General features: G+C 42.5%; 1 protein-coding gene across 1 annotated transcript; it reads left to right on the forward strand.

Moving 5' to 3' along the window:
- The first annotated feature begins 1836 nt into the window (after window positions 1-1836).
- Window positions 1837-15397, forward strand: LOC139339055 (protein Niban 1-like). Its single transcript, XM_070974492.1, has 14 exons — window positions 1837-1998; window positions 4085-4215; window positions 4392-4529; window positions 4629-4746; window positions 5366-5527; window positions 9168-9283; window positions 9461-9565; window positions 10542-10704; window positions 10879-11060; window positions 11300-11446; window positions 11574-11684; window positions 12358-12465; window positions 12574-12685; window positions 13977-15397. The coding sequence occupies exons 1-14, from the start codon at window positions 1944-1946 to the stop codon at window positions 15290-15292; spliced, it is 2964 nt and encodes a 987-aa protein (XP_070830593.1). The 5' UTR covers window positions 1837-1943; the 3' UTR covers window positions 15293-15397.
- Window positions 15398-15871: the final 474 nt, after the last annotated feature.

Consider the following 15871-nt stretch of genomic DNA (forward strand, 5'->3'; position numbering starts at 1 on the left):
TGATTTGGTAAAATTTAAATGATTGGCTGAATGTTTTGCTGTCTGCTCAGCAACAGCCAATCACGTAATTGTCTTTGCCTTGCCTGATTTAAAGTTCATGTTTTTAGTGATGAAAGGTGACATTATGAAATAAAAACACACTTAGGAAAAAGGGCTTTGAAATATAAACAACATGAAATGAAGTATGGATTAACGTTTCATAGTAACAAACAGTTTATATGCAGGATGTGTCAAATACTAAACGTGACATCTTAAATAATTCGTGTGCACTGTGGGTTTATTAAAAAAAAGCTGCTGTTCTTGCAGACAAAGTGTTGGAAAACTGTAAAGAGCAAACTTGTATATCTGTGTGTGGTCAGGGCGGGGTCGCGGCCAGCAGGATGAAAAGCAGGGAGGGTGGGGGTGGAGGAGACCTTTTCATCATGTTATCTCTTTGTGTTTGAGGGTCTTCTGGGTGTCCATTGGGAGTCTGTCTCTTTCCTCCTCCCCCTGCAGGTTTTCAGGGTCTCCTTTGCCTGACAAAGCACTGGCTTCATCCTGTCATGTTCCTCCCTGTGCTCTGCCAGCTCTGCCCCCGGCTCCCTCCTCCTCTCTCTGTCCTGCTCCAGAGTCTCCTCCCCCTGTTTGACACTCCAGACGGCCTCACCTGAGGGGTTCTTCCTAACACTGAACTGCTGGAGGAGCTTGATTCTAGTCTCAGCCTTCACATCAGTCTCCATGCAGCCTGTTTTCTCCTCTTTTTCTCCCTGGAGCTGGTGTGGATCCAGTGCAGGGACATGAACTGTGTCTTTGCTGGGGCAGCCTACAGAGGGACTCCAACCCAGAACTGGTCTTATCATTTGCCATCCATTGACAAATGACAAGACCATCCAGATCACCTGCTGAGGTGCTGCAGGTGATCTTTTGAAGATGGTGTAGCTGAGATGCTGGGCAGGCTGTAGGCGCTGTCCCTCCTCTTTTGACTGCTGGCAGGTTGTTGCCTCCAGAGTGTGCCTTTAGAAGGACCAGTCTCCTTTTGGCAGTCCTCATCAGACAGTAATCTTCCTGGCGTGGTCAGTGGTGTTCGGCTGCATGTCCTGGATGGTGTCCATGTTGGCTTTTTTCCTGCCTTCAGAGCGCTTTGGTTCAGTGGCTTTGGTAACCTCCATCAGGAAACCTTTGCTCTCTCTGGCCACACTGTCAATGATGGCTCTGTTCCACTTTAGCTTCCCAGGGAGCCAGCATGCACAACACTGGACTCAGAATCAAACGGTGCGCAGCCATCATTAATGTTATTAATTACACCTGCAACATCTACAAATTCCTGCTGTGAAAAAGGTCTACATGGACTGAACAAGTCCACAACACATGTTCAGAACAGTGTTTCAGTTAATGCTGTTGCTGCATGTTCAAACACCATCTGAATTCAGATAAGTGTCTCGTGTCTGCATGAAGATCAACAAGTGCAGCTTTACAGAAACCACATAATGACACTAAAACAGCATGCAAACATCTTGTGAAAGCTGGATTGTGAACATGTATTCACAAACAGTAGTTCATCATTAAGAAGTAGGGAAGACTAGACCAATTATATATTTTAAATTGATTTTTTATAATGTTACATATGAGTTTTATTGTTGCATGTAGCTTACAGTTTTGTCCTGTTTCAGTGTTTACCAGCAGATGGCCTTACCGTGAAGGTTGCGACACTGTGTGTGAAGTTACGCTTGCTGAGATGACGGCTGTGACAGATTTCACCTCATGTTTTAACAGTCCCGCCCAGCTCACCACACACTGACTCACAGAACAGAGGAAATGAGCTGAGCCAAATCCTCGACACATCAGAGCCGCTCATTTAGTTGACATATTACATATAGGTTTCCTGTCTGTGCTGTGTATGCATGCTTAAATAAGTGAACTGAACTTTTGTGCCAGCATTTGAGAAGAAGGGAAACATAGACATCATGGGAGCATCTTCTTCTGGCTTGTTGGATGAGGCCAAAATCACCCACATCAAAGGTAAAATGAAGAGATCACTTCCTTTTCTACAGCGTTCTTATGTCTAGTCTGCAGCTTGGACACTTTTTCTCTGGAATGTTTCAGGACTTTGATGGCCCTGAGTTTTCCATAGAGAATAAAGTGCATTCAATGGAGATAAAGAAAAAGAGACACAGAGAAATGTGTAGTCAAAGAGATTTAACTGAAGCTGTAGGAGTGTGAGTGATAGTGGCAGCAGTATCAGTAGTAGTTGTGCTATCGCTGCGGTGATTGGTGCAGCTGAGGTCGGTTTACCTTCCACTGTGTATCTGCTTGAGAGCAGAGTTAGAGCTACACAGTTTCTGTCCTCAAATGCCACTTAATTATCTAATCATCCTAACGTACTTCATATACTGCCATACTGACTTTAGAACATTTTACATAGTGACTAACAAACCAATATAATCTGACGTACTTGAACAGAATGACATTGACAGAGTTGTATTTTGCTGTATTGCATTGTGTTGCACAAAGAGGACACAACGTAACTAGTTATTTTGGCCTTTATTAGAATACTGTCAGCAAAGAGGTAGACAGGAAACATGGGGAGGGAGGTGACATGCAGTGAAGGTCCCCTGAATCAAAGTGGGGACATTGTGGTTATATGGTATCAGCCTAAACCGCCAGGCCACCAGGACAGTTAGCTGATTTTATACTTTTTCTTTTTCTTTCTTTTGATTTAAAGTGTAAGAAAAATATTTTTTTAAATGTCACAAGTTATTGTTTTAGCGTCAAATGAATGTCGACTCAAAAACAAAAATGAATGAAATAAAGAGGATGTGCTACATGAGTTGCTTTGCTCACTTCTATGTGTGCATTCCCATACATGTTATCGGCACAGTCACATCCTGTCACTAATCTCCAGTGTAAACTCGAATCTAATTACAGCCATTTCCAACTATTATATTATTATGGGTTGTCTGATCTGTGTGTTTGTGTATGTCAGTGTCTCAGTGTGTAACATCAAAGTCAGCCTACAGAGTGACCCAAATAATGTGTGATAATGCTCATGCACCACTGTAGAGATATGATAAACGACAGCTTATGGCTGAGGTCCATCCTCCAGTTCAGAGAGTACATGAATCCATCTTTTCTTCCAAATCAACAGACGTTTGACAAAAGCTTCAAAAGATCTGAAGTATTATGTATGAGTTTTGCAATCCCAAAGCTGTTTTTTACTAATTAAGACACAAAAACTGTGTGTGTGTGTGTGTGTGTGTGTGTGTGTGTGTGTGTGTGTGTGTGTGTGTGTGTAGCTACATATTTGCTTTCCGTATAACATCATGATCATTAGTTCTTGTTCTAAGGACTATGTTGCGTTCACTGTGTGTGTGAGCTTGATCTAATTGCCATCTTCCTCTCTGCATTGCCTTCCATCTCTTATCCTTTGTCCTCATACTCAAAACTGACCTCAGAGCAGAGCAGCAGCTGATTCAGTCCATCACCAATCAATCACCAACAAACCAACCAAAGCTTCCATATGCAGTACACACTCAATCAGTGGATGAGTGTATTTGGTTCAACATCTCTTGATTAAACCATCCACTCAGGGGCATTCATTTAAAAAGTCTTTCTGGAGTGTTTAAGCCCCAGGTTACATGATAAATTGCCAACTTTGTCAATTGGTAGTGTACACTTGGTTTATGAGAGCTTTCGGATGAAGAGGTTTGATGAGAGTGGTGAGTTGCAGGCCACACAATCTAAACACTGAGCTGAAAAAGCTAAAATGCTCTGTAGAGCTGAGGGGAATTTCAAAGTATGATGAGAATTGTGGGTTCATCAGTGTGAGTGTCCAGTTTCACATTACACATAAAAAATATTCATCAGTATAGCTTTAATGTATACATTTTACCCATTAATGCTAACTTTACTACCTATGGTTAATGTGTACCTGTGGCTTTGTACATGAGGTGGTTTTTCAGTTTGGGAGGAAATATTTTTAAAAGGGCCATGCAAATACAGATAAATACAGTATGACATTAATTAAAAAACGTGTGTGTGTGTGTGTGTGTGTGTGTGTGTGTGTGTGTGTGTGTGTGTGTGTGTGTGTGTGTGTGCGTGTGTCCAGGGCTTGTTGATGGTGCGTTCCAGAGCTTCAGTGTGTTTTACCGTCAGCAGTATTCTGCAGCCTACTTCAGACACTTGCACCAGGAAGTGGAGCCTAAGAAAGAGGGGAAGGGCTTACTGCTCACACATGGGGTAGGAGCTGCATCTGTCAATCAATCAACACAGGTTTACTGTAAATGTAGCTGGAAAACCTGTGCTAATTTTTGAAAACATTAAAGGTAAATCAGTGTGTGTGTGTGTGTGTGTGTGTGTGTGTGTGTGTGTGTGTGTGTGTGTGTGTGTGTGTGTGTGTGTGTGTGTGTGTACAGCCTCAGTACGCTCCAGATGCAGTGCTGTACCAAGGGTGTGTAAAGCTCTCTTGCTGGGATGAGCAGGGAAAGAAATTGAGAGAGAGATACACTGTCCTGAGAAGAGACTACAAAGTGGAGATACATGAAAACATGGAGGTAATACTTGCACGTACACACTTTCACAAACAAAACATGACATTCTCCATCTAAAGTATATGTAAGCCAGCACTGGACACTGCCTGTTTCCACCTGTAGACTTTCAGTCGTGGATGTGCAGCGAAGGTGATCCTCCACACAGCAGGGGGCGGTGTGTTCACCACAGAGGAGGAGTCCCAAGTTCACCTGGAGCAAACCTGTGCTGGAATACTCAATGGTAGTATTCATTTATTCCTACATTAAATAACAATATGCTTAAGATGTTTATAAATCTTTGCTTTACTATGTAAACACCTAAGCTATTTTATCATCTTCATCATCAAATGATCAAATGCGGGATCAGAGATCTGCTACCCATCCAAACCCTTTGGGTCCCATCAAAATATCAGGTTTTGTGTCAAGTTTGGGACATTTTGTTGTGTGAAGTGGCCAATTTTGGGTCAGGTTCATGTCTCACATTTGGCAGTACTCGTTGGGTTCAGTCAGTTTTGGGTCAGGCAGAAAAACTTGTGGTTTCTAGTCTCCGTTGTGGAGGGCTGCAGATGTGGGTAAGCTTTGCAGGCTCATCATCTCAGAACTGCTTTACTTTGCTTTTGGTTTCAACAACAACAACAACAAGAGTGTGGTCAAGGTGTAACCACAACAGCAGTTCTAGACCTGTCTAAAATCTAAGGGGCTGAATGTGACTTTGATACCAGAGAGATGTTTCCAGTTGTCTTTGTGGTTTTCTTTTGACCATTGTGGCTGTGTTTCCCAAGGATTTTACTTTCCTGTGTTGTTTTGAGAGGCTCTGACAAATAATCTGTTTTTCTCTGTGTGTCTATGATGTTATTTAGACGTGAAAGAGGATTCCTCTTCGGCGAAGTCGTCTCCACATGTGTTTGCTGTGTATTTGCACCTGCCTTATGCAGGCCACACCTGCTTCCTTTTCCAACAGGAAGAGGAACGAGATCACTTCCTGTCTGGCCTCAAGACCTGCATCAGACACTGCAACCTTGGTAAAACACAAACACACCCTAAACACCCCACATTTTCTCTGTGACTTATTTTTACACTTAGAGTTGGACCTACATTTGAAACATTCAGAACTATGTGATTTGAAAATACCAACGTGCTAAAGTTTTGAACAGCACTGTCCCACAGTGCAAGGTGTAGCTGAAAATGAGGAATCATTCATTTGGAAATGAGAAATGTTCATTCGCTTTCCTTCCCAGAGTGTGAAGAGACGACTTATACCAACAATGCAGCAACTTCCTCTTTGATGTGAAAGTTGCATTCATAAGCATTAAGGCTTAATTAAATCCTCTCGGGGGGTTTGCTGTACAGTTACACTCTCACCAGCAGCTCTGGCATGACTAGTAGCTCAATATTAGCTGTGGCTAATATTAGCTTACATGATCAAGCCTAACCCTAACCCTATGATCAAACTTAGTGGGCATTTTGACTTGATTGACTCCTCTAGTTGTGCTTCTATTGCACAACCTTTTAGCAAGTCACAGATGAACATTTCAATGGTTTTATCACAAAGTGAAGCAAGAGTTAAACTCATTGAGCTGCACGGGGAGAAACGTTTATTGTCTCTTGCTAATGGGTTCTGCTGGCTTCTGGTCAGGTTGTGACATTCTGATCTCTTTTGAGTAACTGGCTCAGGAGAGTCTGGGAAAATGAAGGGAAATGCAACATGCCATTATCTTGTCGCCTCTGTGGGCACAGTGGCCGCTGTCCAGTGAAAGTTACATAGTCCTGCTGTAAACACGAAGCAGGATGTGTTTAGCATAGCTTAGCATAAAGAAAAACAAATGCCTACCAACACATCTAAAGCTTTCTACTTAACATGAAACTGGCTTGTTTCATCTGCAAACAAAGAGTAAAAACACAGTTTATGGTACTAGAGGGTGCTGGGACTATTTCTTGGCAAACGCAGCTGGGCATAGTGGCTCCACGCAGCTTCCTGTTGTTCATCTTCCCCCCGATTCACAGACTCCCATTTTTGCTCAAGCATTGATCTAACATATGAGATTCAGCCATGCAAAACTCACTCTTGCTTCTGTTTTGTACATTCAGAAAAAGTAATAAGTAAGTAATAAGAAAAATAGTTTTCTACTAAGAACAGTTCATTAGAATAAGAAAAGGACTAAAAGGTCCTTGGAAAATCTGATCTTTTAATGACTATTGGTCAAGTTATTTGAAATGGAGGTGGTGCCTTGAACTACACACTGTTAAAATGTGGTCGCGTACATTATTTGGAACTGCTAAAATAGTATTTGAGTCATAATGATTTAAGTAGGCCTCAACACCTTTGCACCTCTGTAATGTCAGATGGTGGAGTGAAGCATCTAGCTCTTACTGGTTGGCTCTTTTTTAGTTTGTCACTCATGTGGTGGCAATTGCCCTGGTGACAGATAAAAATATTAATGCTGTTGGCTTCCTGTGTGGTTAGCTCGGATGCAAACCAACAGCAACCCTTTTACTTTGAGTGATATGGTTGTGAAACACAGCATGTCATATCTGCACCGAGATGTGCTCAGCAGTAACAGGAAGCAACACGCAGCTTGCCAGCTGTGACTGCTTCACTTGGTTTGTCTCATCCCAAAATAATAGGTTACTTTTTTCTTTTCTCAAATAACAGTCTCACTTGACTTTCATAACTTTCTTGGAATTTTAATCCACTGATTTAATAAACTGAGTGTCTTAATTTATTGTACCAGCTAGAATTAAAATTATGTAATCAATAATTGTTATACAAACAATGGTCAAATGAGAAACAAGCTGTTCATGGTCATGAACTGACCCAACGTTGCAGCTCTTCTGAGCGTTTCGGCAACTTTCAGCTCATTGTTTGGGCTGCACTGTTGACTGTTTTGATTGACTCTCAGCCCTCTCATGAGCTCAGTTTACAGTGGCAGTAGGTATCTGATTTCATCTCACTGTAGACTACCTGCCAGCAGCTAACTGCAGACAGACACAGGTAGAGCAGCTGATGAACACAGTGGAGCTGTGAGTGAATATTTGACTTAGTGAGATGACTGGATACATGAATCCAAATGAATGCTAATGTTCCTCTATGAGTATGATTTTGAGGGAAACTGATGTAGGTTGTGTACAATTTTGCCCCATTGGTGTTCACGACATCACACATATCGCACTTCTAAACTTAAAACTTTAAATTTAAATTGAAAAGGAAATGGTGTCGCCACAGTGGCTGAGTGTGTGTGCATGAACTGACCCCCCACTGTTAGGGTTAAATCAGATGAAGGTGTGCATACTAATTAGAACTGGGTAGCAATGAGATTGTTTACAGTGAACTAAATTACAGCTCTGTGCTTGAAACAGTATCCCTGGTGTTCTAGCACTTTGACCACTGGAGCATCTCACATCACATGTCAGTAACATCAGTGAGGAAATGATTTCATCCCACATGCCAGTCAGTTTTTAGCTGCATTTGAGTGATTCATGCTCATGGTGTTGCTTTCTGTTCCTCAAATGTCCTCTGTCAATTAAGTAAGAAAGGCCAAAAGTCATCTGGGGAACTGGACCAAAAGAAATAATAACACAAGAATGGTGAAAATAGACGATGTGAAACCTAATAACACTAAACACAGTAACACTGGAAGAAATAAGTGTAATGACTGACAGTAGAAATCATAGAAATCAGCACAGTGACAGCAAATATGCATGATGTAAAAGTAACAGTGGTGTAAACTAACAGATAGAAAAACAGTAGAGAGTGTACTTGACTATCATATAACTGCATTTACTTTTCTTTCTTCTGGAGAGATTTTCAGGACCAGCTCCAACAATTTGTAAGTCTGTCTCTCAAGACTGTTTGACTTCTCTACCCTGTCTGAAAAAAGTAATGTTAAAACTAATTTAATAATATATGTGTGCATTTTATGCCCTTATTAAATGGGTGATAGTAGAGAGATGGGGGTAGAGAGATGCTGAAAACAACAAAGGTTCCTGACAGGCAGGAACCAGTTCACGGTCAGTGTCCTAACCCTACCCCTTAGACCACCAAGTTTCATTTTTAAGGAAAGCTCAGTCATTTCCTAAAACAGCAGGTCACCATAGTATTTTTAGCAAACATTACTCGAACAGCAGGAAAGCGTGTATTTGTTGGGGACAATTTTTTAGCAGTGGATTAATCCACATCTGATGCTCTAGTGAGTATTCAGTGCAGCAGGATGGTGAATGTGGGACTGAGTCAAAATAAACTACAGTGTGTGTTCATGGTAATGAAGGAGCATGTCACCCTGTGCAACAGTGTGGCTCACTGACGTGTTTTTCATAGTTGTTAGACAAGCTGAGCTGCCTGGCAAGAAGATATATCTATTTACAGTATATATATATAAATATAGTCACATCATAACAGGTGGTTGTTTAACAATGAGGACAACAACTCCCATGATCCATACTATTTCACAACATCAACAAACTCTGTTTTTTATTTTCATCGTTTTGATTGAGAGACCCCTAGTGGCAAAATGACATACTGCGTGTTTTAATGTGTTGCAATGAGCATTACAGGGATGTACTGATGTCCAAGTTCCACAGAAAGGACAGAAATGAAGAGAAAAGAATGAACATGACTTCAACCAGACTCCTCCAGAATAATAACTAAGTCCAAACCTCCTGCAGACCCCTGGTGTGATTTATCCTATGAGAGCCAGGCGTACGTGCAAGCCCTGCGACTCTACCGACAGGACAAAGGATGCTATGAATCCTGGGAAATGCTGCTGGGCACTGAGGAAAAAGTCAGCAAACACCACACACACACACACACACACACACACACACACACACACACACACACACACACACACACACACACACACACACACACACACACACACACACACACACACACACACACAGCTTTCTGTCTGTGGTTCTTCATCCACTTGCTTCTTAAAATGTGTTTGTGTGTGTAGGTACTGGCCTCCCAGGTGATGGAGGAAGTGTTGCCATGGTTACAGAGTCAGCTTCAGCCAAAAGTAAAGGGCAAGAAGACTGAAAGGATACGGCAGTGGTTGGCAGTGAGTTACACTAATACACCGACACAATACAGGTGGAGAGGGATGCTGTTAAACGTAGCTGGCATGACAAGAACGTGAGGCTAAAATCATCCCTCATCAGCTCTGGGACTCAAACATTAGCCAACAGTGTGCTGGTGACAGTTGGCCTCAGTCTACAGTGTGTTATCAGTCATGTTACACACCAATGTTTTCTTTCCTGTGTTTGGATCATCCAAATGTGCTGAGCCTTGAAGGCAACATAAAGTATATGAGGGCTTCAAATTATGTAAATGATGACATTTCATTCATTTTAAAGGATCAGGATTGGTTGTCAAATGATGTCCTACATGACCAGTAACCCACAACTGTCCTTAAATGAACCGCAGAAGAGAAAGGAAAAGAAATTCTGAAATTCAAGTGTGAATTCTGAGAAAAATAATAACAAAAATACTTTTGATTTTATTCTCAAATTCTGACTCTAAAGCTGCACTACTCAGTTTTTGGTTCAACGTTATTAACGTCATTTCTAGCAGCAGCAGCAGCAGCAGGCAGCCTGCTGTACTCCACCTGTCCAGCACCAAACAGCTAACACAGTGAAGGGTTTAGAGCTTAAGAGTGAGATATGTTTCACAGGAGGTGGAGGAAACCAAAGCAGAGCTAAAAGTGGACTGAAACTGTTTGAGTAACACACTCACCTCAACAACTTTAGAAGATGAAAAAATGTTGTGTTTGCAGCTTGCTATGCTGCTCCAAAGTGGCCAAACAATATAAGAATTTAGACTGATTTCTCCCCCAAGTTCTGATTGGAATTTTGTAATTCTGATTTCTCAGAATTTTGCATCACGTGTGAGAATTTTTAGATATTAATCTCAAACCACATTTTCTTTCTCTGCAGCTTTAACCACTGTAAACATTGCTATTTTCTACATTGAGTTGAGTTTACTGAAAATGAAACTATTTTATCATATATCATACTATTATGTGTTCATGTATGTAGACAGTGCAGGCAACCTACACACTGGTGCTGGAACAAGTCACCACATCTCTGAAGGCTCTGAGGGAGGAGTGTCGTCAGACAGCATCAGCCAATCAAGCAATAATCAGATCCAACCTGGACCAGATAATGTCCTCTCACTGCTTCCTGGAGGACAAAGTCAGAGGTAAAGCAAGTCGATCGTTAACCCCTTTAAGGTTTGAACACAGCTAGAAAAAGGATGAATTAGAATCACTCTTTTTGAAGAGCAAACACAGCTCTGTTAAATCGATATCTGACTTTCCTGTCTGATAAAAAGAGTCACTATCAAACATCTTGCATGAATATGTGTGTGTTCCAGCATGTATACATGAGGAAGCCGAGAAAGTGTGCAGTGAGTCTGTAGCCCCCTACATGTCCTCCATCCTTGAAGCGCTCACAGAAAACATTAGCACAGGGATTCAGGGGATGCAACGCTCCCTGCACACACAGATGGACTCAGCCTTCACACACACAAACGGAGGAACAGGGGACACAAAGAAGGTGAGAGAGACATTTGTGTTGTCTGTGTGTGTGTGTGTGTGTGTGTGTGTGTGTGTGTGTGTGTGTGTGTGTGTGTGTGTGTGTGTGTGTGTGTGTGGAGAAATAGTCTGAAACAGTGTTTATTGAGTTTTTTATGCAAACTTTAGCTTACATTTCCCAAGTGTTGAATCTTAGATTAACCATTTTCTTATTATTAATTGCTTTAAGATCATGATTGTGGTTTTGTGTGTGCTCTCCAGGCCTTGTCCACTCTGCGCTCCATCAGTCTGGATCAGTGCTACAGGCAGGTGGAGAACCTGGCAGAGAAACTTGAAGGCTTAAAACAGCGGTTTGGATTGAGCAGCACTAAGAGGCTGGTTCACTCTGCACATCTGGAGATGGAGAAGGTACAGAGCAGTGATGGAGGTTCAGTCATGGCCTTCAGCCGGGTGTGTCTCTGCAACAGTCTGTACTGCCAAGGCCTACCAAGGACTCAAAGCAAATTAGAGAGTGCTTGTCATTTGTATCTTCCAGTTGTTGGACAGTGCTGTGTACACTTTGGAGCTGTTCCTCCAATCATCAGCCAGACTGCAGCCTTCTCAGATTCCTGTCAAGATGGAAAGAGCTAAAGAAAGAGTCCTGAAGGTAAAGACAGAACAACAAGGATCAAATCAATTTTGTGGCAAGAAATGATTTTTCACCATCCAACATTTCATGTGCAAAATTAAAATGAATAGAAGACAAGAAATGCAAATAAAAAAAATTCTACTATTCTTCAGTACACACTATAGAAACCCTATTCATTTAAGATTCCAAAAAGTTAACTGCCTATCACATAATGATAGGAAACGGTCTTAGATGAGGGGCTCACAAACAACATAAAAAAATGCTGAATGCGAGGACTGATTTGATGAGTGAGCATACGTGGCTGTTTAAAGGTCCGATGTTAAAGCCTGTCAGCCTCCTCAGAAGAAACATGCACTGCTGGGCCTTTGTGTAGACCGTATCCACTTGGTGTGAAGGGCAGGTGGTTAACCTCAAAGATCTCGAGCTGTTCCACCACCCGCCCCTGCAGCCTGAGAGGTCCACAACAAACAGCATACTACATAAACTATACAAGATTATTACTGTACAGGCAGCTGGTGTGTACTGTATGGACCTTTTAACATAAACATGTACAGTGTGCACAATGAACCTGAAAATGGTCAAATGTGATGATGCTATTAGGACTCTGTAATTGAAACCTCTGTGTGTGTGTGTGTGTGTGTGTGTGTGTGTGTGTGTGTGTGTGTGTGTGTGTGTGTGTGTGTGTGAGCAGCAGCTGGACTATGACAGCAGAGTGGTCCAGAGGAGGCTCTATCAGGAAGCTTTACTGGAGATCAGTCTGCCTGCTCTCACCAGGAGGATGGACAGCAAGTGGAAAACTGTAGGTCAAACACACCTCTGCAGTCTGACCCACTCTGTCTCTTGTACATTGCAGTGTGCACATTTATACTGTGTGCTGTTGCTGGTATGATGTGTGTTTTCTGTCCAGGAGCTGCAGCAGTTCGAGCAGTACATTTTCTCAGACTACAGCAGTTTCATCCTGGTTCATAATGTCTATGATGATGTACTGAGAGACATCCTCCGCAAGGAGATAGAGACAGGTAAACACACACACACACACACACACACACACACACACACACACACACACCATTTAGGCTGATATCTGGTATCCAAATTCTGTGATCAGAGGCAGAATAACTCTGTTTATCTGAAGGAAATTCAAGCCTGTGTGAGACTCAGGTTAAGATAAGCTGATCGTCAGCTCCCACACTCAGTGATGTGCAGACCAGTTTGACTTTGGTCCATCAAATGAAACAAGCTGCACAACTCTTCTCCAGTATACCCGTCATGTTTTATTCCCTAAATACTGAGGGCATCTTGCCTTCATCAGAGTGATATCTGAAGTTTCTTCTGCTTTACTTCACAAATGGTCGATCAGTTAGTGATGGGACTTTATGAGAGAAATATGAATCACCATTAATCACAACACATCATCTTTAAATAAAGGATTTTCACAATAAAATATTTCTTTTTACAAAATATGTTTCATCTTGAAAAGGTTAAGCAAAAATAAAACAGTAAAATGTAAAAATCTTAGTTTTAATTAAAACTGTATTCATATTTTAACACTTAATGAAAGCTGTAGCTAATTTCTCTGTTAACCTATAGCTGGCATCAATACATCTCTTCCAGACATTGAGAACAAATGAAAACAAATGTTTGGGAGATAGAGCATGGTGTCCTGGAAAAGAGAGGTGCATCTGATGTCATGTTAATGACTCAGTCAGTGAAACACAAACACTCTTCGCCATGTGAAGATTGTTGGAGTCTTTTTATCATGTCATGTTCTCTTTTAGGCCTTTTTGTATTTTCAAGTATCTCACTGAGGATTGTGAGACTTCCCTCTGTTGCTACTTCGATAAATGACTGGCGTAGATAAGAATAAAGGAAGGGTGACGGTTATCTAATGAGCTTTGAATTCTCATTTCCTGCTGAAATCTAAAGGAAATCCTGTCTGTAAATGTAGTGTGCATGATCTTCCACAAACATTTAAAGCCAGTCAGTGACTTATATGTGCATTGTGATATTACATTACTACAGGGGTAATATGATGGGGTTAGGACTAGCTGTTTTTTTCTCTTATTTTGTCCAGCTCCAGCACCAGGGCTGTAACCAAGCTTTTAGAAATACTGCAGTCAAGTCCAGTGCTCAACCAAATTGCTTACTAGTCTAGCAACCAAAAAGTCTTTTTTCCTTACCCAAATTCCAGTAATTGTAAGTGTGGAATGTGAGCTCTGTAGCCCTGCCCTGTAGGTACAACATCCGCTCATTGATATATAAATTGGAACATACCTGTCATTTCTAACTGTGTCCTCCCTGTCTCCTCAGTGGTCCAGGATGCTGTCAGGAGGAAGAGCAACAATCTGTTATTGGACACATCTGATCTGGCCATTAGTCAGTACAGCCTCCTGGGGCAGACGCCTCCTCTCTCTGCACCAGGCAGCCCAGCCATTCACGCTCGAGACTCCTCAGCAGCACCCAGTGAAGAAGCTGCTCTTGTGGTGGAGGAGGGAGGTCAGACAGCCACAGCTGACGTCTGCCTTCAGGGTGACCCAGAACTCAATGCTGATGCCAAATCTGACCCCAGTACCACTCAAAGATCTGACCAGAGCACCGTGCTTCTGTCTCCTGTGATTATCGTGTCACAGCAGTTTGATGATTCATTGCCCGAGGAGCCTTCGCGCTTTGAGGAAACCCAGGAAGAAGTCCAGCTTGGGACTGATGCACCATCAGCTCCAGCTGACTCTGATGCAGGGCGTGAAATGTGTACACCTGATACACCTGCTGACCCAGTATCCACTAATCCCATCCCAGACTCTGCTGACCTGTCAGTGTCCGCTCTGTCCTCAGCGCAGGCCACAGATGTTCCAGCTGAATGTGCTCCCATTGATCAGTCTGCAGCACCTGAAAATTCTGTTACACCTGATGTCTCGACTTCAGATCAAGCACAATCCTCATACCCACCTTGTGCAGACAGCCCAATGAAAATCAGCCTGGGCTCACTCAGCGAGGCCATTGGCTGCAACTCTACAGCACCTCCTGTAATGCAGATGATGGCACAGCAGACCACTGACAGAGCTGTTTACTTGACGGGAGAAATGAAGAACAGCTGGGAGGAGGAGAGGGTGAAAGAGGAGAATCAGAAAGAGGCAGCAGAGGAGAAAGAGGTGCAAGAGAGAGTCAAAGAGGGGAAAGACGAGACACAGGCAGGAGAAGGGAAAAAGGAGGAGGTAGAGGGGGAGAGAGCTGAAGGGCAAATGGAAGGTGGAGCTCAAACAGGAGGCGAACCAGTCAATGAAGTCTGCCAGTCCTCTGAATCTGCAGCAGAGAGCACCACCGCCTTAACCACCGGGAGAGAGTGTGACGACAAGGTGGAGGAGGAAAGCAAAGGAAGTGAGCTTGCGACTGAGAAAAGAACAGAAAATGAGGAAGAAGCAGAGGAGAGAGATCATGCAGAAAAAGCAGGAGAGAAAGAAAAAGAGGAGGAGGAGCTTCTCCAAAGCCCTCAGTCAATGGAATCAGAGCCAGAGAGCGATGCAGAGCTGCCATTGGACAGTGTGGCTGTCATCAGAGAACTGGTGACTGAGATCACTGAAGTAGAGACAGTAGTCAGGCCGTGTCCCAGCAGCAGCCATACACCCTGATAGACCCGTACCACCACAACCGACTGATGGACCTCAAAGCCAGATAGACTTCACTAACACCTCCTTCACTGTTTCTTATTCAATGGTACAGAGAGAGAAGAGGGGAAGAGATTAGGAGGTTAGCCCATTCCATTATGACTGCATCACTATTTTGTACGACTACATTTTGAAGAAGACAAACATTTATTTTTACATTCTTAACTTTACATTTCAACAGCTATACCTTTTCAGTTCTGTTGTTCTTTTTATGCTAACATTGAAATTGATATAAATAAAGACATAAAAATGATCTTAGAGCTGCATTCATTCATTTTGTTGCCATTTGGCTAGCAATGAGCTGTCATGACTTCAGAAAGTTGTTGGTGGGTGGTGTGAATGGATATGCACCAAATGTTGAGGAATATCTGGCTCTTTAGCTGCTAAATGCTTCTCTGTGCTCACCAGTGATGCCTGCCTGGTGGATGGTGCTGACAGGTGAAAACATCTGCCTGTTGGTGACTGTGAGCCAAAACAGAAAAGCTGTGGACTGTAAAACCAAAACCATGAGCTGAAAGAGGCTTAAAAGCTTTTCCACTGGTC

This window comes from Chaetodon trifascialis, chromosome 11, assembly GCF_039877785.1.
Source record: "Chaetodon trifascialis isolate fChaTrf1 chromosome 11, fChaTrf1.hap1, whole genome shotgun sequence".
NCBI lineage: Eukaryota > Metazoa > Chordata > Actinopteri > Chaetodontiformes > Chaetodontidae > Chaetodon > Chaetodon trifascialis.

Bases quoted from the DNA above. Each gene is read 5' to 3' on its own strand.
- LOC139339055 (XM_070974492.1), top strand. From the start codon at position 1,944: ATGGGAGCATCTTCTTCTGGCTTGTTGGATGAGGCCAAAATCACCCAC. The intron at 4,747-5,365 runs GTAGTATTCATT...GATGTTATTTAG, and splicing joins CTGTGCTGGAATACTCAATG to ACGTGAAAGAGGATTCCTCT. The intron at 10,705-10,878 runs GTAAAGCAAGTC...TGTGTGTTCCAG, and splicing joins CCTGGAGGACAAAGTCAGAG to CATGTATACATGAGGAAGCC.